Source organism: Ananas comosus, linkage group 19 (genome assembly GCF_001540865.1).
Source record: "Ananas comosus cultivar F153 linkage group 19, ASM154086v1, whole genome shotgun sequence".
Classification (NCBI taxonomy): Eukaryota; Viridiplantae; Streptophyta; class Magnoliopsida; order Poales; family Bromeliaceae; genus Ananas; species Ananas comosus.
In genome coordinates, this window is record NC_033639.1 from 5790104 (window position 1) to 5811783 (window position 21680).

Genomic DNA, 21680 nt, shown 5'->3' on the forward strand with positions numbered 1-21680 from the left:
CCTAGATAGACTCTATTATCTTGCGTTTATTTCTCATTTAATGTAGATATGTCTTGCCCAATTTTGGGACTGATGAATGGATCTTTGGTTCATAGTACTGCTATAATGCATTTAGCACATTAATTAATACATTTGGGACTCCATGATCAGGTCTTAACAACCTTTATTAATATATAAAACCGTGTTAAAAGATTGCAATGTTTTAATAAAATGTTAATTATCTGTTTTCGATCAAAGTTCTTAGAGTGAAAAGACTGCTATTGGTCAAGTGGAAAATAATAAGTCCTCCGGTGAGGGATGACAAAGGACCTAACAAGGTGTTGGGAGCTTAACAGTGGCTCGCTCTTCTGTAGGAAACGGCCGACCTTAGCCACACAAGTTATAAAATGATGGAAAAATAATTCTATTTACAACCCAATACATTATGATAAAGGTTCATCCCAATCTTCTTTTTTTTTTTTTTTTTTTACAGCAGCTGTAATTTCATCCCCCAACTTATTGTTGCTTACTAATAATAAACCATTAATTATTGAGATATTCCGGCTTGTAAACTGTGAGTCATACAAACTAAAATAATTACACGCGCCATTCTTCTGCAATTGGGAGTTAATGTAATTAAGACACCAAATAATTATGATGAATGAAGAAATATTATGTACTATACAGCTTTACCCCATATCTTAGACAACCGTAAAATCTTCGTCCCAAATTGTTCTGTATCCAAGACGTCTTAATGACACAAAGCAAACCACAATGGCAAAAGATGCAGTTCAGTTGCTTCAATTGTTCGAGAATGTAAAGCTCGAATCCATCTAGCTTACAACATTAGTACTATAAGAAATGTATGCAAACCGACGCAATAATATGACAGTTATGAAGCTGAAATATGAATTATAGATATAGAGACAACATCAATTAATCCAAAATATTTGATTTGACAGAATTTTATGTATATAACGTCAATTTCCAAGTTTATTGTCTAATATATACAGATTGTGACGCCCTAATTTCCCAGGAGGTCAGACCTATCCTAGAATTACTCTAGTTCTAATTCTTAACCTCTTAGGCCTACCCACCATCCAACATGCTATAGCCGGATTAATTGATTTAGCTCTATCATATCTTATATATAGTACTATTCCAAATCCTGGGGATCTTATATTGCCTAGTGGTTGAGTATCTAAACCCGGCTATAGCATTTTAGGCGGTGGGTAGGCTTAAGAGGTTAAGAGGGTTAAGTATGCTAGAGTTAGAGTAGCTCTAGGATGGATGACCCACATGGAAGTGGGGCATCGCACTTAAATGTCAAGAGCTTACAATAAACTAATGTGAATATGCACTTTTGAAGTTCGAGATCTAATACTAGTCCATCAATGGCCTATGACAATTAACAGACATGTTTGAGGCAAATTCGATCCAAATTCTGAGGGTCCCTACATCATAGAGAAAGTGTATTAGAGAGGAGCTTATTTATTAATTGATGCAAAAAGAGAAAGGTTGATATCGCCGATCAATGGCCGATTCTTGAAGAGGTACTACCCGCAAAAAAAAAAAGGAAAATTTGAAAAAAAGAAAAAAAATAGGCCCGTAAAAAATAAAAATGTATATAAATAAATTTGAACCTTTTTTTTGCTGTCATAAGCACTAGCAGCAAAAGGGGGGGGGGGGTCGGCATTTTGTTTGAATTAAAAAAATATAAAAATAGTAAAATACTAATATATATTTGTAGAGCAGGAATTTTTTTTATTATATTTAGAAATTATATTAAAAAAAAGAGAGAGAATAAAAAGAAATTAAAAAACAGTAAGAAAGACAAAAAAAAAGATGGATCTTGTTTCCTTAAAAAAAAGTAAAAAGAAAAAGAAAGAAGGAAAAAAAGGGAAAGTAAGAGGCAAAAAGAGAAGCTAACATCTTTGTGATCCGTATAGAGAGCTGGGTCGAGTTAACCAGCCTGTTTGATGAGTTATCAATGTTAGGATATCTTAAAACTTCTAATTAAAGTTGGGTTGGCGCAGAAAAAAAAAAAGAAAAAAAAATTATTAACAATGAAGAAAATGCCTTTAAAAAAATTTTATGATTTGATTGGCATCAAATTTCTAAAAAGGTTTGTAGATGAGGAAATTTCTTTCTCCACTAGAATATTTCCCCCAAATTTTTTTTTGTGAACCCTATTGGGTTTAGTGCACGGTGGCATCAAACAAGAGGGACAAGGTGCACACACCCCTTCCCCTCTCATACATTTTTCCACGCCCCCTACCCTCTCATACATTTCTCCCTTTTTTTTTAAAAAAAAAAAAAGAAGCTGAGAGGCTACGGGCCTCTTGTTCTTCAACGGCGGCGGCAATCACGGTGACTTCCATAACAGTGAAGGGTGACGCATGCATACAAACTGTGTGAATACGATTATTTTGCCGGTTTGATCAGCACGATCATCTTCGCGATAGGCTGATCGATCAAATCTGGCATTAAATTGCTATTTTCACCGTGCGTATGTATCGCTAGTCCCTATACCGTGCGGCCATCTTCACGATAAGCTCGACATGGTCAAAACCCGGCGATCCAAATGGAACCTTTCTTAATGGGTTAATCGAGTGGCCATCTTTGTGATAGGATCAACAAGATCAAACCCGAGCATTTGGACAAAAAAATAATAAAATAAAAAAATAAATAATAAAAATAACGAAATAAGTGTTATTTTAATTTGTCATTTTCGTGATAGGCATTGTTCGATCCATACACCATCTTTGTGATAGGCATTGTTCGGCTCGATCGATTTGTAATCTTTGTGACAGGCACTATTCGAACCATATGTCATATTTATGATAGGCATGGTTCGACTTGACCAAATTGCCATCTTCGTGAAAAGGCACATGTTTGATCGAATTGTCATCTTCATGATAGGTATAATGCAACTTAATTGAACCTCTTTTTTGGGATAGGTTGTCAATGCAATGACGCCCTATGAGTGCAAAATAAGGATTAACGGTTCATGAATTCGGCATAGATTTCAATCCAAACTGAACCAAATCAATTCGAACCAAACCCGACATAAAAAAAAGAATGGTTTGGACTTAACTAATTTATGTAATGGTGAACCTAATTATAATGATGAACCAAACCTTAATGGACATTGAGTTAGATTGCGAACTCGAAGCCAGTCGAATTTGAGCTGAATCACAAAAGTTTGCGTCGACTTTAGCCCAATTCGGTCTCACCCAAACTGATTCGGATGATTTCCTCGGATACCCGGATTTTTGGTTCAATTAAAAAGGAGATTTTTCTAGGCCCTAAATCCAATTAAGATAAACTCAAATGAGCCTTAAGATAAACTCCAATGAGCCTAATCTACAATTCATGTGTAGGCTCAATGAATGAAATCTACCCTACAAACAATATGTAGCCCAAAAATTCAACCCATATTCAGTCCACTAATAAAGCTAAACCTAATCCAACCCAGAACCAGAATCCAACTTATATGCAAGTGCCGGCCCAGTCTACATACGGGCCGTGAGTCCAGCCTGCATGCAAATGCAGGCCGAGTCTATGTATATATATATATAGGCCCAGAATTCACTCCGCATAAAAAATAAAGCCCAGTGTACATATGAGTTCCAAACTCAGCCACATGCTAATAAAGCTCAGAATCAGATTCGGACCTAAAATTTAGTCCACATATATATAAATCCTCTAATCCAGTCAACATGCAAATTCGGTTTCAAAACCTATAAAACCCAAAATCCATTTAAGTTCATAAATAAAATCCAAAATCTATTTCAGTCCATAAATAAAACCTAAAATCCACAACAAAACCCAAATAAATCTAGTCCATAAATAAAACCTAACTTATCAAACCATCAAAAGCCCAAAGCATAAAGCCCAAAGCTACCAAACCCGTATCATCCAAATGCCTCCAACCCAAACCAAATTTGTCTAAATTAAAAAATATGGGCTTTCATCACAAGCTTCTGTCATGAACTAATTTCATGATACCGAAAATGGGCTTTCATAATGCATCGGGTTCTATCAACAACTAACTTCATTGACTGGAATGGATTTTCATCGTGAGTTATGAACCAAAGATAGCCTTCTGCCATAATAAGCTCTCGTCGTAGACTCACATGGACCAAATACGAAGGGCCTTGAACAAAGCTATAAGGGTTTGATCTAAACCAAATCTCACCAGGTCCTGAACCAAAGTATAACAGTTCGATCCAAACCAAATTAAAAAGGCCCAAACAAGCCTAAGGCGGTTCAACTCAAATCAAATATAAAGGGTGCAAATCAATTCAACCTGAACCGAATTGGAATGATCCGAATTAAATAAACCAGCTTCGCCCGAACCAAAATAGATCAATAGTTCAAACCGAGCTAAGTTCAACTTAATCAGCTAAGTCAACTTGATTGGCTCACAAGCCAAAATCAAATGAGCGTCAAGTCGTTAAACTGAACAATTGACAGTCGTTAAACTAAACGAACCAAAATCAAATTCTACTCAATTTGACGCCAAGTCGTTAAACTGCGCAAATCAAATGAACTCAACTCAATTGGACCGCCAAGTCATTAAATTGAGCAAATTAATCTCAATTTGACCACTAAGTCACTAAACTGAGCAAATCAAACCAAATTCATTCTTGACCGTCAAATCGTTAAACTGAACAAATCAATTTCGATCGACTACCGTGTCAGTAAACTAAGCAACCTGATGTCGATTGACCTACCATGTCTATAAATTGAGCATTTTAGTTTCACAAAATTCATGTACAGTGAGGGTATCCCTTTGCTTAAGCCATGTACATAGCGGATTATATTAATAAAATTTTATCTTTATGCTTCGGTCTTTCTCAGCATTAACGTTCACTCTTAATCAAGTCCCTTAACACTGAAAGTGTGAAGTAATTAACAGTATATTCTTGAGTCTGTTGGAAGTTATGAATCTACAATTTTGATTTCAAAACAAGGTTTAAATAAATTTGATCTGTACCATGAATGACCATTTGCGAGAGAAATATCCATGGCGGGTCGGGCAGTTCGTGGCACCACACTCATCTACCGGTGTCACTTAGCATCTATCTTCTGTACTAACCTGCAGGAGGGGACCTCTCACTAGCTGACGTAGGTGTTCCCTATATACTTTATGCGCTGTACATAATCTTGGCTATAATGGCATACAAAAAACTTATAGATTGAATTGAGCACACTTATCATGATATACGTGACTGCCATTTAATAGCTGTAGAAAATTATCTCGGCAACACTAGATAAATTTACGAACGCCAATAAGGGCTCTTAGAACACTTTTAACGAAAAAAAAAGGCTGATATCGGAGTATCAAGTATGACTATTCTATATATTATTAAAAATATGGAACATCTATATGTAGATTGTTGTACACTCTAGAACAGTCATATGTGACATTATGCTGATGGCTTCGAATAATGCCACAACATTACATAATTATTAGATGATCTTTAATAATCTATAGCCGCTATAAAATTATATTCGATAACAGTTATTTGAGATACATTAATAGTATAGTGTTCAATGAAACTTTATATACTGGTATTTTTTTTGCACACATATATTGAGTAATGCCTTAGCAACATACAATTTTCTTCACCTCAACATTCTTCTCGGGCATTCGTTAAGGTTTACAGTCTCATTTTGAATATCTTATCATGTATCATTCGAAATATGAAAGGTAAAGCTCGATGCATAGTCATGATGTAATAAAATACAATGAAACGTGTTGTTATTAATATTAAGTTATTATCTTTTGAAGAACGTGATAGCATATGATGAGCGATAGTGTGCCTAGCTCGGCACCACAACCATTTTCTTAACGCTTTTCGCATCGTAACAATCTCTCTCTCAATAATCTTGTCACACCCCAATAATCACATCGGATATGAATGTGGATGTCACTACAACAAGATTACTTTTTAGCGGCGATTATTTTTTTAATTAGCGGCAATTACAATTGCCGCCTAAAATATTTTGTGCGCAATTTTAACAATTGCCGTATTAGGCAGGCGTCGTAAAAGTTTTAGCGACATTTATTCCAGCAGTTGGTAAAAATTTCAAATAAATGCCGCTAAATATTATACAATAACGACTATTATAAATGCCGCTAAATAGTATGCAATAACAACTATTATAAATGCCGCTAAATAATATACAATAACAACTATTATAAATGCCGCTACAATTAATTATAATTGCCGCAAAAAACATACTAAATGATTGATTAATAAAGCTTATAGCGGCAATTAAATTAATATTAAAATACTTGATTAACAACTAAATACTACAATGAATTGAAATATTAAAAAATATTAGTAACCAAAAAGCATTAATAATTTATATAACAAATAGTCTCAACTCTCAAATTACAATCTCAGAATTCAAATTAAATTTCAAACATAAGTTCTAACAATACTTGTTCAAAATGTAGCAAAAAAATAACAAACACCGCATGATTGAAACTCTTGCTTCCCGCTTCAATTTCCGTAGCTCCAGCTGTTCTGGATCAACCAAAAAGAAGTCATAAAATAAGTGTCCGAAATTACCAAATAAAAATCATCATATCAAATTTCTGAAAAATATAAACGTTAGGTTGTACTGATTTGGTCTAGTTTTTCTGTTCATTTTGTAACAATAGCACTTAAATTAAGTAGACAAGCACATCTGAAAATGAACATGAGAATAGCAAAAAAAGATTTCAGTCCAATATCACAAAATAGGTTAGATTAATATCTAGATGTGAGAAACTAAAACTACATACAGTTTATCCTAGAAACCTCATAATCAAATTAAACCAGTAAGTGTTGAATACCACTTCAAAAACATAGTAAAACAACCATATCTCATCTTCACCTTACATGAGTTTACATGGAGAGTAAATAGTGAAGAATGACTAGCCATAGAAACCAAGAGATTAGAGAAATCTTACTGTCAACAAGAAAATACATGATGAAATATGAGATCAATGATTAACCATGTAGTAATCCATCGACCATAAAAATACCATCAGTAGACTACTCATGTTCAGATCAGATTACTAATCAACTAGATATCTATTTCAATGCTTCTTTCAAGCATCCATACATGCAGAATGTTTAGCACATTTTTATATTAAGAGTTAGCACGAGCAGAATTTGGCTTATACAAAATCAAAAAGAACAAAGTTAAAGCAGCATAACCCACATCTTTTTTTTAGTGTAGTAAGAAGATTCATGCTCATATATGCTCCTTCATTATCCTATAGTCATCAATGTCATCAATTCTGAAGTGCGAACAACACCATTCAGCCGCAGTATAAGTAGTGGCTTGCAGTATATTAGCAAAGTAGAGGGATCGAAGTGTTTAAGTAAAAAGTTCAAGAACTAAGTCACGACATAGAGATAGTACAGGAACTATCCATACATTTCACCTATTGGTGAAATAAGAAAATGTGGAACATGCTCGTGTGATCTATGTTTGAGTACTATGAACAACGATAAAAACCATCATACTAGAATACTACTATCCCAGGGACAGATCATTGCAGGAACAGAATCCACAACCAACATCATCAGTAAGATGCAAATAAATCACGTCGGAATCTTTTGTATCAATAATTTCCATACACAGTTCTAGGAAAAACGAAATATAATGAATTACCGTTATGGGTCGATTTTGGGTCGGTATGTCCTCAACCGTGTGCAACTTGGGTTGGTTTTGGGTCGAGCCATATAAGCATCATTATTTAAGGTCAATCCAATCAGCAACTGACCCGAGCAACTCATTGTCGCTTAATTGCATTTAACTGTACTGATCGACGATTCGAATGTCCCATCGTCACTTCGTAGCATTCACTAAAATGATGTGGTGTTAATGAACATGACAAAATTTAGCACGAGAGAGAGGTTAGACAACAATTTGTTTTAGGGTGTGATTGTTATGTTGGATCTCGTCGAACCGCAAGCGCAGAGGTTTGGAAAAGACTGGCAGACTCAAAAGATCTGATGCAGAAAGCAGTTGAAAAGCATACAGCCGATAAGCATTGATCAGACACATAATCGCCAAAGCTACGAGGAAAAAATACTCAAATAAACAATAGCCAAAACAAAATTTCAGATTTATTTCATTATTTAATAAAACACATAAAAAGAGAACACAAAGGGCATGAAACAAAGAGAGAGCAAAAGTGCATAACTGAAATTTCCAATTTTAATGCTTAACTAATGATTGAAAATTTTAACCACACCAAACCTTGTTTTGCACAAACTGATCTAAAGAGAGTACACAGAGAAACCGAATAGCACAATCTTCGATCTGTCACCAAATTCCACAAAATTATAGCAAGCAAGAGCAAAAAATTTGCACCTCTAAACTCCTCTAAACTCCACCAAATCACTGTCATAGGCTGGTGATTCCAAACCCCTCTAAACTCCTTACCGAATAGCACAATCTTCGATCTGTCACCAAATTCCACAAAATTATAGCAAGCAAGAGCAAAAAATTTAGCCCAACATAAAATAGGGACCAACTATATAACTATATGGGAACGTTTGGTTCGCGCCATTTTTTTAAGATTCCTAGTAATTCAATAGGAATAAAAAAATATGACGGTGCTTGGCTAAACGCACTAAGTAATCTAGTTGGTAATATTAGATTTACTTGGGAATGAGATTCATCCCAAAGTACTAATCTCATTCTTTTGAGAGAGAGTGGGTATCCTCATATTAATGGATCAGAATAATAATAATGTGTTTTCTTTCTTTCTCCCTACCCGCCGGTTAGTTAGTATTATTTTTCTTTACACTCTAACCTCATATCTCTCTCTAAACTTATCTTTTTCTCTCTAAACTTCAATTATTTTTCTCTCTAAACTAAGCTCTCTCTCTCCCTCTTTTTCTAGAATTTCAACTCTCTCATTCTTTCTAACCTCGACTCTATTTCTCTTCCTATTTCTTTAATTATGCTCTCTCTCTAACCTATGTCCTCTCTACTTTTTTTTAAAAAAAAGATGTTGAAATTTTTGGTAGCATTATCTAAAATTAATTAAAGAAATAAATAAATTATTTGTATATTTTTTGTAATCTTAAATAACATTAATAAATAATATGACCGTACGAACCAAACACAGAAATGTCATATTCTTAGTAATAGGATGAAAAGGAATAAGATTTTCAGATATCTTTTTATTCCTATTAATCTTTCATAGTGCGAACCAAACGCGCCCTATAGGTTTTTCTGTGCATTGCACAGGGACAATCGAATAACAAGTATTCTGTAGTAGTAGCAGTTAAAAGAAGGCACAAATTAGGTATGCTTTACAACTAAATGTCATGACAAAATACATTTAACAACCTCTTAGAAATTCTATTGCTTTATCAAGTACCAGGTTTAGTAGCCGATCATAATCTTTCAAAGTTCCTGTGACTGCAAGATAAACAAATGGTCAGAAAACCATTATAAGTCAAAATTTACACAGTAATACATTATTGAAAGGCTTTGCAAGATGTAAGCAGTACTAATAAGTTCCAAATCAACAAGCTTTATCAATTATTTTTACACAATGATCACAATTATTAGACTGGTCACCAGCAACAAGTTTTTCTTTCGTAGAGACCATTTAACTCACCCATAGCCGTAGGGAGAATAGAAATATGGCAGCACATACGGTCTCCTAAATCGATAGCCAAGGTGCGGATTAAACCACCGAGGAGGATACTGCTTCATCCCAGGTACATTTGTTCATTTGGCTGCTACCTGCAGAAGCAAACTTTGTTAGTAGGAACGAAAAGAGAGAACTGTATCTGAGCAACTGTGCAAAATATCTAAAATAGGGAGCTAGGAAAGGTGACACACTTTCAGCTGGCGACCATGCAACTCAGATTCATTCAAGAGAAGAGCCTCTTGAACGGCCTCGGGCTCCAAAAATTCAACATAAGCGAAACCCTTTGGCTGGCCAAATTTGTCGGTCAGAATAGTCACCCTGTTCACAGTTCCGCTTGACTGAAAATGCTGCTGCACTTCCTCAGGGGTGCAAGCGTAATCAACCTGCAGCAGCCACAATCATCAGCAAGAAGGTTAAAAAGAAAGCTGACCGCTACTAAGTTTTTAGGTATCTGTAGTGATTTACATACAATACTAGAAATCCACAAAACATCAAAGCTGTATACAACTGCTTTAATAGGTACTTCCAGAGCCTATTCAGATGCTTTAAATGCTTTGGATCAAGGAAAGAAGGGAACTAAAAGGGGAGCTGTCCCATTAGATTGGGGACTCTGTGAGAACCTCAAGCCCGTTTTTAGGGGAAACCATAGATCACTTTTGCCATTGAATCCACTATCACATATTATATGCAGTGTGGGTGTGCTAGCCACCATTAAAATTACCTCTCAATGTGCCTTATCCACTAGATATCAAGTAATCAAAAAAGAACCTTAGGAAAGAGCAGCAAGTAAATTACTTATCTGTAGGTACCATGGAGGAAGAGCAACAAGTAAATGCAATCAAGGAAACAAGGAAGACACACATAGCTCGTATGGTATGCTTGAATAACAAAATACGGAAGAGACACACCCTACAAAGACAAGGCTTCATCATGTAAGGCTGCACTTACATGTATGTCTTATGCATCCTGCCAATCATTCTCAGGCTGATCAAAATACTGATCTTTTGGTGGCTGATGCAGATCAGTCCACAGTCCTTCAGACTTGAATTGCAGGTGCTACATGAAGAACCTAATTATTAAATTTTATTTAAACGCCACTAATTTTTAATTAATTAAAAAATCACAAGGTAATATTTATATGACCAAAGTTAATTTTACAACTAGTGAGATAGAACAGAATCTAAAATCCTATAAAGGGTAGAGTGATACTTTTCAGAATTCATACTTTTCTTTTATGAAAGTCAGTCAGATAACATCTATCTGAAAAAACATCTTGAGTATATCAAACTGAATATGAGGCAAAATTCTAGTTACTTGCGGATAAAAAGATATTCACAATCAAACATTTTATGAATAAAAAGTCAAACATTGATCACGATTTTGGAGGTCTAAACAATCTCAAGCGTCCTGAAATTCGTACTGAACTTCCAACTTAGTAGGTACTATTAAGTTTGATTGTCAGGCCTCATCTAGTTCTTCTCAGTCCGTATATTTTAACTAGTTCTTCTCGATCCGTACAAATAAAATTAAGAATCGTCTCGATCTGAATTAATATTAGAAGATACATCTTTGAACACTGCATATCTAAATCAAACTAATCCACTTAAATTTTCTGATCTAGGATGATTCTCATGTAGTGCACAAATCTTTTTAAGATACCCTCACTAATTAAAGTGCAAATTAGAGACTTGTCCTGTAAATGCGAAATGACATTAAGTACATAAAACTATATTGAGATGAGATCTTAGGTTTTTCTCCCAATAAAAGTGATCCAGAATTATATGTACCCAAAATGAAGGAATAAACTTACGCCAAGAGTTTCTACAACCTCTATTTTCTCAGAGGCAAGAAATGTGTTCTCCACAAAATAGATAACATGCACTGATTTAAGAATCCACACCATTATAAAATCCGAGCGAGTTTAGGAGTTCTTTCGATACTATTACAGTTACGTACAAATTCGATTCTTAATGAAAATGTCACTTAAAATAGTGTTACCATCCAATTAATTTGTCGAAATTATCTTACAACTAAATTCTTTCCAATCCTCACATACACAATTCCAACCACTACAAATCAAAAGATGGGACTGATGTAAGATCGGTGACGTTGAGGGAGAGCTGGGCGTTGCTAGAGGGAATTCTCCGCGAGCCAGCACGCGCCGGTCGGTCGACGGCTCCGCCGAACCGCTAGAATCCGTCGGCGAATGCTTCTCAAGCCATTCCTCCGCCGCCGCGAAGTCCTCCGCCGAGACGACGCGCCATCTTGCCCGCCCGCTTTGGCCGGGTGATAGATGAGTCGACACAGCAATGGATCAAAGAGAGCGTGGAGGGAGGGGAGGGAGGTAATGGGGGGGAGCCTGGATCACAAGAGGGTATCGGGAAGGGTGAAGCCGGGGACGGGGACGGGGAGCTTGGATCGAGAGAGGGGGCGGGTTGAGAGAGGGCGCGAGGTTGGGTTGGGTTAGGTTGAGGTTGGGTTAGGATTATATTTAATATATAAATATTAGTAGATTGAAACTATATATTTAAAAATAATTGCCGCTAAAGGTGTAATAAAATAATAGTAATAGCGGTCGTTTGATAATCACCGCTAAATAATTGCCACAAAAAGTCTCTTTTGGTGTAGTGTGTGATTGGGTATATAAGAGACTTAGACACTAGTAATAATAACTGGACTTAAGCATTTTGGGCTGGTGGTATAGACCCAACGAGTTATTATTGTTAGCCGGTCGGATCGTTACATTTGGTATCAGAGCCAGTTCACTAGTCGGAAGTGTGAGATGAGTCTTGGCTGAGTTAGGGTTTGAAAGACAAAGTGATAGGCTATGCTATGGTCTGAATAACAAGGTAGCAGGTTATGCCAGGGTCTGGATGACAAGGCTAGCGAGACGAGTCTCACATCGCCCGGTGATCTTAGGCTGTGTGTGTGATTGGACTGACGAGGACGTCGAGGCCTTAATGGGGGAAGTCTGTCACACCCCAATAATATATAAGAGACTTAGACACTAGTAATAATAACTGGATTTAAGCATTTTGGGCTGATGGTATAGGCCCAACGAGTTATTATTGCTAGCGGGTCAGGTTGTTACAAATCTTGAGTTTCCTTGAGAAAATATGAAAAATACTAGAGGGATACGGGGCTAGAAGACCAAAAAGATCATCAACAAGTTATAAGTAGGGAATCTACCTATCCCTAGGTCCATGTCAAGTGTCTCATGTCACACATCATGACCTATGTCAGTGTTTCATCTACACTAGGTCCCATGCCACTCGTCATGTATTCCACATTATCTACATGCCACTCATTCTCGTTATAAGTGTTTCCACTACTCTAGTTCACAAGTCACTAGTTTTTATCATCAAGTCCGAGTTCACCATTTTCTTATCACTATAGGATCTCATGTCACAACCCTAATCCTCATGCATTCTAGGTTTAAGTGTCGAGCCCACAATGCATTCTAGGTTTAAGTGTCACAACCCTAATCCTCATTCTATGGCTAGGAGCATTTAAGAATCTTGTACAAAGAAATATATATCTCAAATTCCTAACTCTTAGGAATATATTTTCTTAACGAAGATTCAATGGACGATTCATATAAATATATTGTACTGCTAACAATAAATATAAATAAAACATGCCCTTTATTAAATAAGAAAAATATTTAATATGTTCACAAGCCTATGTCACCGATTGGCTTTAGGGTATATCACTAACAATCTCCCACTTATACTAATGCCAATCGCTCATGTATCTCATACCCATTCTTTCTAAATGCACATCCAGCTTTTGAAGTGTGAGCGGCTTAGTGAGGGGATCCGCTATATTGTCTACGGATGCTACTTTCTGCACAACAATCTGACGCTCATCTATAAATTGTCGGATGATGTGGTAGCGTCGATCTATATGCTTGGACTTCTGGTGAGACCTCGGTTCTTTAGCTTGCGCTATAGCTCCATTATTGTCACAGTAAAGTGGCATTGGTTCCTCAATAGAAGGCACTACTCCTAGTTCTGTGACGAACTTTCGAAGCCAAACTGCCTCCTTTGATGCCTCAGATGTTGCAATGTACTCTGCCTCAGTGGTGGAATCTGCTGTTGTATTATGTTTGGAACTCTTCCAAATGATAGCCCCACCATTCAATTTGAAGACATGCCCTGATGTTGACTTTCTATCATCAACGTTCGACATGAAGTCTGAATCTGTGAAGCCTTCTAATGTTAGCTCATTTCCACCATACACTAGATACAAATCCTTAGTTCTTCTCAAGTACTTAAGGATATTCTTCACAGCAGTCCAGTGTTCTTCACCTGGATTGGACTGATATCTGCTCGTAACACTTACGGCATGTGCGAAATCTGGTCTTATACATGTGAAAGGAAAGTCTTGGAGAATGGCTAATATTAAGGGCTTATTGACTCCTATAATCAACAGCCTAATTCTTTCCAGATTATATCTCTATTAATTATGCATTTGTACCTTATTTGACATTTTTTACTATACATTCTTTATTCTCTATTGTTATATAAACACATGTACATGATATTAATAAAAGGGGATAGAGAGAGAGCTCTGTTTCTCATTTGTATTTCCTTTACAATATTATCATGATATCAGAGCAAGGTTTCTAATTAGAAATTTTTGTTGATCCTTTTGAGGATTAGTGGCGGTTACGGCTGTCTTCGTCAATCATCCTGTAGTCGTTCGAGTTCTTGCACTACCTTCACGCTCAACAATCAGGTGTGATCTGTTTTATTTTTCAGAAACTTTACTTGATATCTTATTAAGATGGACTTCGAGAAAACAGATACTATTGCTGTAAAGCTTAATGGAAAAAATTATGCTCTATGGGAATTTCATTTTCGAACATTTGTTGAAGGTAAGGATCTCTTTGGAATTCTTGATGGATCTATTTTTGAACCTACTGATATCACAGAAAGAGGTTCATGGAAAATTAAAAATGCTAGAGTCATCACTTGGATCTTGAATTCTGTTGAGACTGACATTGCTCTAAGCTTGAGATCTTTCAAAACAGCCAATGAGATGTGGAAACATTTGCTGAAAATCTACTCACAAACCAATCAAGCTAGGCAATTTGAGATTGAATATGAAATTGCTAAATTGAATCAGGAAGGAAGAGATATTCGGAGCTTCTATGTCGAACTTGTGAAATTATGGACCGAACAAGATATGATCTCAGCTAGTTTTATTACAAGTCCAGCTTATTTAGAACTCAAAAAGGAAAGAGATCAAAGTAGAGTGCTACAATTTCTTATGAAATTAAGGCCAGAATTCGAAAATGTTAGGGCCAACATAATAAATCGAAGTATCAAAGGCCTTGATAATGTTCTTGCTGAGCTTGTTCGAGAAGAAACTCGACTACATNCACCACCAACCGAATATGAACCTCGTCCTCACCCTCTTAACAGCCTATCTCTTACTGATACCAACCTCCACTTATTTCTTGGAAGTACTCGTACTAGACTCTCCCCGTATTAGCTTAAGACGTTACGATTTAGACCCGGCCGTAGAAGGTATGGTTTACTTAGAACTCTTTTTAAAACATTTTTACTTTATCCAAGTGATCTGAATACACTATATTACCTGAACATTATCATTCTTAAAAGTTTTTTTCACTGTACCGCTCTATACACGTACGCAAATAATAAGCCTAGTTTTGTTTCTATCGGAAAAACAAATAGTGATATAGGTTCTTTGTGCGTAAAACGCCGAAATCTTCTATTAAATAAAGCAAGTACACCCCCTTCATTGTGTTTTGTTTATGTAGGTTTCTGAGCATTGGCTCTTATTAGACCTACAAATCATATTTCTGTCTTGGTACCTCTAAATAAGAACTCTTATCCACATCCAACAGCTAATTACTCTATTTGACGTCATACCTGTCGAAGATCGGTTTTTCATCTTCCTTATAGCCGGAGTTCATTCTCTCGAGCCCGATAAAGTTCATGTACTGCTAAAAAGGCAAGGTGATGGGGTAAAACGAGTCCACAAACTCCCGTTCTAACAACACGATTTTAAAGGAAAAGTACCTTTTTTCTTCACTCACGACTACTCGTTTTGAGAGGAGGGTTCAGACTTGCTTTTTAAAAATAATAAAAAGGTTTGACACAAAGATAGTATCATTATTTTCAAAACCGATATAAACACTCGAGGCTGAAACGTGCGTTCTTTATTTAGGTTCACTTTGCGCATACAACTAGTTACTTGTTTTGTTTTATAGCTATAGGTTCGGATCTTCCTCAACCACTACCTGGGGTATTTAGTGACACATAATATAGTTTACCCGATAGTTGAAAACTTCTCGATCTACTTTTCCCATTAAATCTTCGAAATGGTTCTTGTGTTGAGACTGTTAAAAATAGGTTTCTTTATCTAAACTGTAATTCGAAAAGACCTTCTTTTAATCTGACTTTGTATACCAGTTCAGATAAACGTACTCCTACAGGTTCTGCTGCTACGGTTTCTGTGGTGAAGAATAATCGTTCTCTTTAAAGCTTTCTTCTTCTACGACTTTTTGTTTTACTTCTACCAAATAAAAAGTTCAGATTCATCTTCTCTGCGGGAACGAATACGGGGAAGAGCTAGTGAAAGGGTCAAACTTCCAGGACGTGTACTGTTGGTAACCCTCTTTTAAAATGGTTTGTTAAAGCTAGTTGATTAACAGGTTGTCTTTAATTTAAACGTCGGTTTAAGCCTTGTATCTTTCATAATCCTTCTCTCTTTCAAAAGAAACTAAGTAAGTAATTCGTTTGTCATGGTTGTGGAAGTTACCCATTAAGAACATGTAATCGACATTACTGTCTTAATGAACTAACTATACCGAATTCACACCTTTTCTATACAAAAACTGGCCTGTATACTAATTTCCGTCGCCTTAGTTCTTTGGTTCCTCTGTAAAGGGAAGGAAATGGACTATTTGGTCGTCGCTTTTTTCGTCTTCTTTATCGTGGACCATACAGTGCGGGGCTCGGAGCGGATAAACCGGCTCAAGCCCGCGCAGCTGTCTGGCGGCTTGCCTGTCTCAAAGGGGACATGCAGGATCCGCAGCGTTAGTTATGTTACTTGTAATGTTCCCAAGGTTGGTCCTTGTCTATAGTCAGTACTAACGTATTCCTTTCATAGTGTTGTATTGTGTAGGATACAATAATGTTCGTAAGTGTAATCTTGTAAAATGTAAAAAGTAATGTATGTTGGAGGCTTACGTTAATTCAATAATGTTAATTATAATGTCCAAACTATGTAACAAAAGAAAAGTAAAGGAGAGATGGGGATCCGATACGGCTGAGCCCCATGGCGATAAAAACCAGAGACCCCATCCCGCGATAGATACTTCAATGCGGGAACGGAGCGCGGCGGCGCGGCGAGTTCGACGTTCGACTCGTTCCAACTTTGGTCAACCTCCAAAACGTCTTGGATATTCACCTGACCGGTATGGTTTTTCTACTTCTTTCTTTACTTCCGTTGATTCTGTTTCGATTCCTTCTTCCTATAAACAAGCGATAAAGCATGAATGTTGGAAAAAAGCAATGGTTGAGGAGCTTCAAGCTCTTGAGGACAATCACACTTGGGACTTAGTCCCTCGCCCAAGTAATGTATCTGTGATTGGTAGTAAATGGGTGTATACTATCAAAGTGAAGCCCGATGGCACGCTTGATCGGTACAAAGCTCGGCTAGTAGCGCAGGGTTACAAACAGGAATATGGCATTGATTATGAAGAAACATTTTCACCTGTAGCTAAAATGACCACAGTTCGCTCACTACTTGCTGTGGCTTCGGCTAAGAAATGGTCTTTACATCAACTGGATGTAAAGAATGCCTTTCTTCATGGGCATATAAAAGAGATTGTGCATATGGAACCTCCCCCCGGATATTCTTTGTCCTCTCCTAATTTGGTGTGCAAGCTTCGCAAATCGTTGTACGGTCTAAAGCAGGCTCCCCGTGCATGGTTTGAAAAATTTTGCTCTACTATTTGTTCTATTGGTTTCACACAAAGCTCTAATGATTACTCCTTATTCACTCGTCATTCTACTGATGGAATAATAGCTCTTTTGATTTATGTTGATGACATGGTTATAACAGGGGACGATATTAGCGGCATTATTGAGTTAAAGAAATTTCTTCATGGTTCCTTTCATATGAAGGATCTTGGTTCACTTAATTACTTTCTTGGGTTGGAGGTTTCCCATTCAGCGAATGGATTATTTCTTAATCAAAAGAAATACACTGACGACTTGATCAAGTTGGCTAATCTCACAGATAACAAAATATCTGCTACGCCAATGGAACTTAATGTCAAACTACAGCGAGAAGTTGGACAGCCTGTTTCAGATTCAAATTTGTATCGGCGTCTTGTGGGGAGTCTTATCTATCTTACTATCACTCGACCAGATATTTCATATGCAGTTCAAGTAGTGAGTCAATTCGTTTCTGATCCGCGACGCATACATCTTTCTGCACTTCATCGCATCATTCGATATCTTAAAGGAACACTTGGTCGTGGCTTATTTTTTCCTTCACATTCTTCTCTTGCTCTTACTGCTTTTGCTGATGCGGACTATGCTGGTTGTCTTGACACTAGACGGTCAACCACTGGTTGGTATATTTTCTTAGGTTCGTCACCCATCTCATGGAAATGTAAGAAGCAAGATAGAGTTGCCAAGTTCTCCACAGAAGCAGAATATCGATCTATGTCATCAGTCAGTTCCGAAATTGTTTGGCTTCGCCGACTTCTCGCGGATTTAGGTGTGATTTGTCCACACTCAACAACTCTGCATGCAGATAATACAAGTGCTATTCGTATTGCAACCAACCCAGTACTTCATGAAAGAACTAAGCACATTGAGGTGGACTGCCATTATATTCGGGAACTTGTACAGGACAAAATTATTGCCCTCTGTCACGTGCCCTCTCATGATCAAATTGCAGACGTATTCACTAAATCTATGTCTTCATCTCGCCATGCTTATTTGGTTAACAAATTGATGCTTGCTGATCCCTTGCATCAATTTGAGGGGGGATGTGAAAGGAAAGTCTTGGAGAATGGCTAATATTAAGGGCTTATTGACTCCTATAATCAACAGCCTAATTCTCTCCAGATTATATCTCCATTAATTATGCTTTTGTACCTTATTTGATATTTTTTACTATACATTCTTTATTCTCTATTGTTATATAAACACATGTACATGATATTAATAAAAGAAGATAGAGAGAGAGAGCTCTGTTTGTTCATTGAGCATATTCATCATATATTGATATAGTGGATTATGATACCTACTTGCTCGTTATGTTGGGACATATTAGTCATACTTGGACATACTTCATTTTGATAAAGTAGATGTACAACACATTTGACATCATGTTTATTTGCGACAAAATAGTTTAGCATTTTAATCATACTTTCTTAAATGCAATCCATTTATTATTATTGTTGCTTTTGGACCTACCCTTTTCTTTTGGGGCCTAGTGGTGCATTGAGCTGAGGTCAGTAATTGCCCACTGGAAACTATAAATTATAGTTCTCACGCCCTCTTTTTCTTGATGTTATTTCAGAGCCTTCCATGCCGGGAGAGGCTAGGGACCGCGGAAAGGGTATCACCCCGAGCTAGCTTGGCTTCGAGAGATGCGTTGATAGGTGGTTTACCTCTCGTTGTTTTCTTTTTGGAGAGGTTGAGAGCTGTGCCAGTGTAATAGAGACCACCCATTTTGTATACTTTTTGGAGATGGTTATTGTATAACCTTATATTTCCTCTTTTTACTTAGTTGTTCCATCTACTCTTATTTAGATTATAGTTGTGTACTTGCTCTGATATCTCTAGTTGTAGATCATCTCTTGCTTTATTTCTGCTGTTGTTGTAGACGCCTTATATGTGTAGACATATGGCGAGTCTGGGCGCGCTACCGGAAGGGCCTCTGCCGGCCCCGGGGCATGACAATCTTCAAGGGAATCTCTGTTGCTATCAAAAGCCTCTTTGTTCTCCATCGAGCATTAGGGTCTCCCATTTCCAATGTCATTTATATATATCCCCATTAATTTGATCTTAAGCTAAAAATGTCTAAGATTGATTGGACATTTTAGTTTTTGTGGAAAAATGAACCAACAATATGGAAAAACAATTATGAATTAGTTGATCATACACTTACAGCAGTCATTAAGTTAAATATACGCATGTAGACAAATGAAGCTCACATGTCACCAATACTGTACGCTATTGCAGCTTCAAAGGTCCAAAAAGAAAAGGAGAGGGAAAAAAAATGGTAAACAGAAACAAAAAGTAAAATAAAAGTTTTGACAAAATGAATGAGAAAAAGAGTAGATAGATGCAGGGGCTTATTCTGGTGCTGGGTTTATGTTTCTTTCAACTTCTTGGTGACAAAAATGGCCACTCCAACAGCAGCTACAACAACAGCTGTGACCATTAAAACTGATGTCAAAGTGCCGCCGACGTCGCACTTCGCTGCGGCAGTCGCTCCCGCCTCTGCTTTTGCCCTCGCTCTTGCCTCCGTTTCCTCCTTTTCCGTCATTAAATTGGCAGTCAGCAAATATACAAATTTTACAAAAAGTAATAATCACAAAGTAAGGAATAATATCTTCACTTACTGGGCTAGCTTCAGTATTGAAATAAGTTACTCATTAATAACTTAATTGGTATAAATTTCATGCTGGGCTGCAGAATTGATTTTTGTCTTTTGAAAGATTTGGGCATTGATGATTTGTTTTTATAGTATACTTTGTTTAATAAATAATTTATCGTATATTAAAGAAATGATCTAAAGAGCAAATATGAAATGTCATTCTAAAAATTTCATCCAAACTCTTTCCTGATCAAATACTACAAGCATCTTAACTAAGGAAAACCATGCATCCAACTAGGGCTTTAGATTTTTTTTTTAGATATCAGAATAAATTATTCAGCAATAACGTGCATAATATAAAAATCTTTCCTTCGAATTGTAACTTAGAAATGTGTTAATTACGAAGGGTAAATTTCAATTCTAGTTCTCGAACTATTAGGCACATTATTCCTTTAGCCTTGGAACTTTAAATTAGATATGCGATAAATTAAAACTTTGAAAGTTTTTCAATTAAATCTTTGTCCTTATTTACTATTAGAGATAAACCTATTGTCTGCACCTAGTGCATCTATATATCTATACACCTTCAATCTGTTGATCTCAATCCCATCTAATAGTTTAATTCATATTACTTATTTCGGTGCAGACCTTTTACTACCTAGATGGAGAGAATTTGTTCAAAACAGGATACTTGGATTAGTGTTGTATTTTCTTTCTTTCCGAGAAAACCTGATTAGATAGTTTCTATAGAAATACTTTTCATGTAAAATCTAGAGTAACTTAGAGCGATCCAAACACCTTAGATACAGATTATTTTGTTTTAAGTCCTATACCATTGAGGGAAAAAAAAATTGTATTAAATTTCAGAGTTTTCAAACAGGCCTTCGATTGATCCATGTATGTCTTAATTTGTACTCATTTCAATTAATCACCACAAAATAAAATGATATTCAATACAATAATAGCTTGTGTACAATAAGAATTTCTTCTTTTTTTTTTTCTGTGATTGGAATCTATTGATTTTACTTTTAATACTCTGTAAAATATTCGAGCATAGTTCGCGTCTATTAGTTATTGCATGCTTCCAACAACATCTATCTACCTTGAGCTCTTTGGCGGTGGCGACGCCGGAGGAGATGGGGTCGACTGGGAAGTCTTCGGGGACGCCGAGGTTCAACTCTCTCGCGGCGTTCACGGCGGGGAAAGTGAGATCGGAGCCGTCCTGCGGTACTGCTGTTTCTTCCGTAGTTGCCATTGTTGCTGATCTTGCTCAATTTCTCTCCTTGTTAATTTTGATTTTGATTTGGATTTGGATTTGGATGCGCGCTGCGCTCTCTCTCTCTTTGGGATGGGATGGGATGTGTGTGTATAAACTTGTTGTTGTTGGAAGACAGACGGACAAAGAGAGGAGGAAAGAGGCGGG

The 21680-nt window shown here is 36.7% G+C and overlaps 1 protein-coding gene and 1 pseudogene across 1 annotated transcript; both read right to left on the bottom strand.

Moving 5' to 3' along the window:
* LOC109724763 lies at window positions 9278-10308 on the bottom strand (annotated as a pseudogene).
* Window positions 19862-21680, bottom strand: LOC109725109. Its single transcript, XM_020254182.1, has 2 exons — window positions 21360-21680; window positions 19862-20194 (listed from the first exon to the last, which is right to left on the bottom strand). Exons 1-2 carry the CDS (start codon window positions 21510-21512, stop codon window positions 20030-20032), a joined length of 318 nt encoding a protein of 105 aa, XP_020109771.1. The 5' UTR covers window positions 21513-21680; the 3' UTR covers window positions 19862-20029.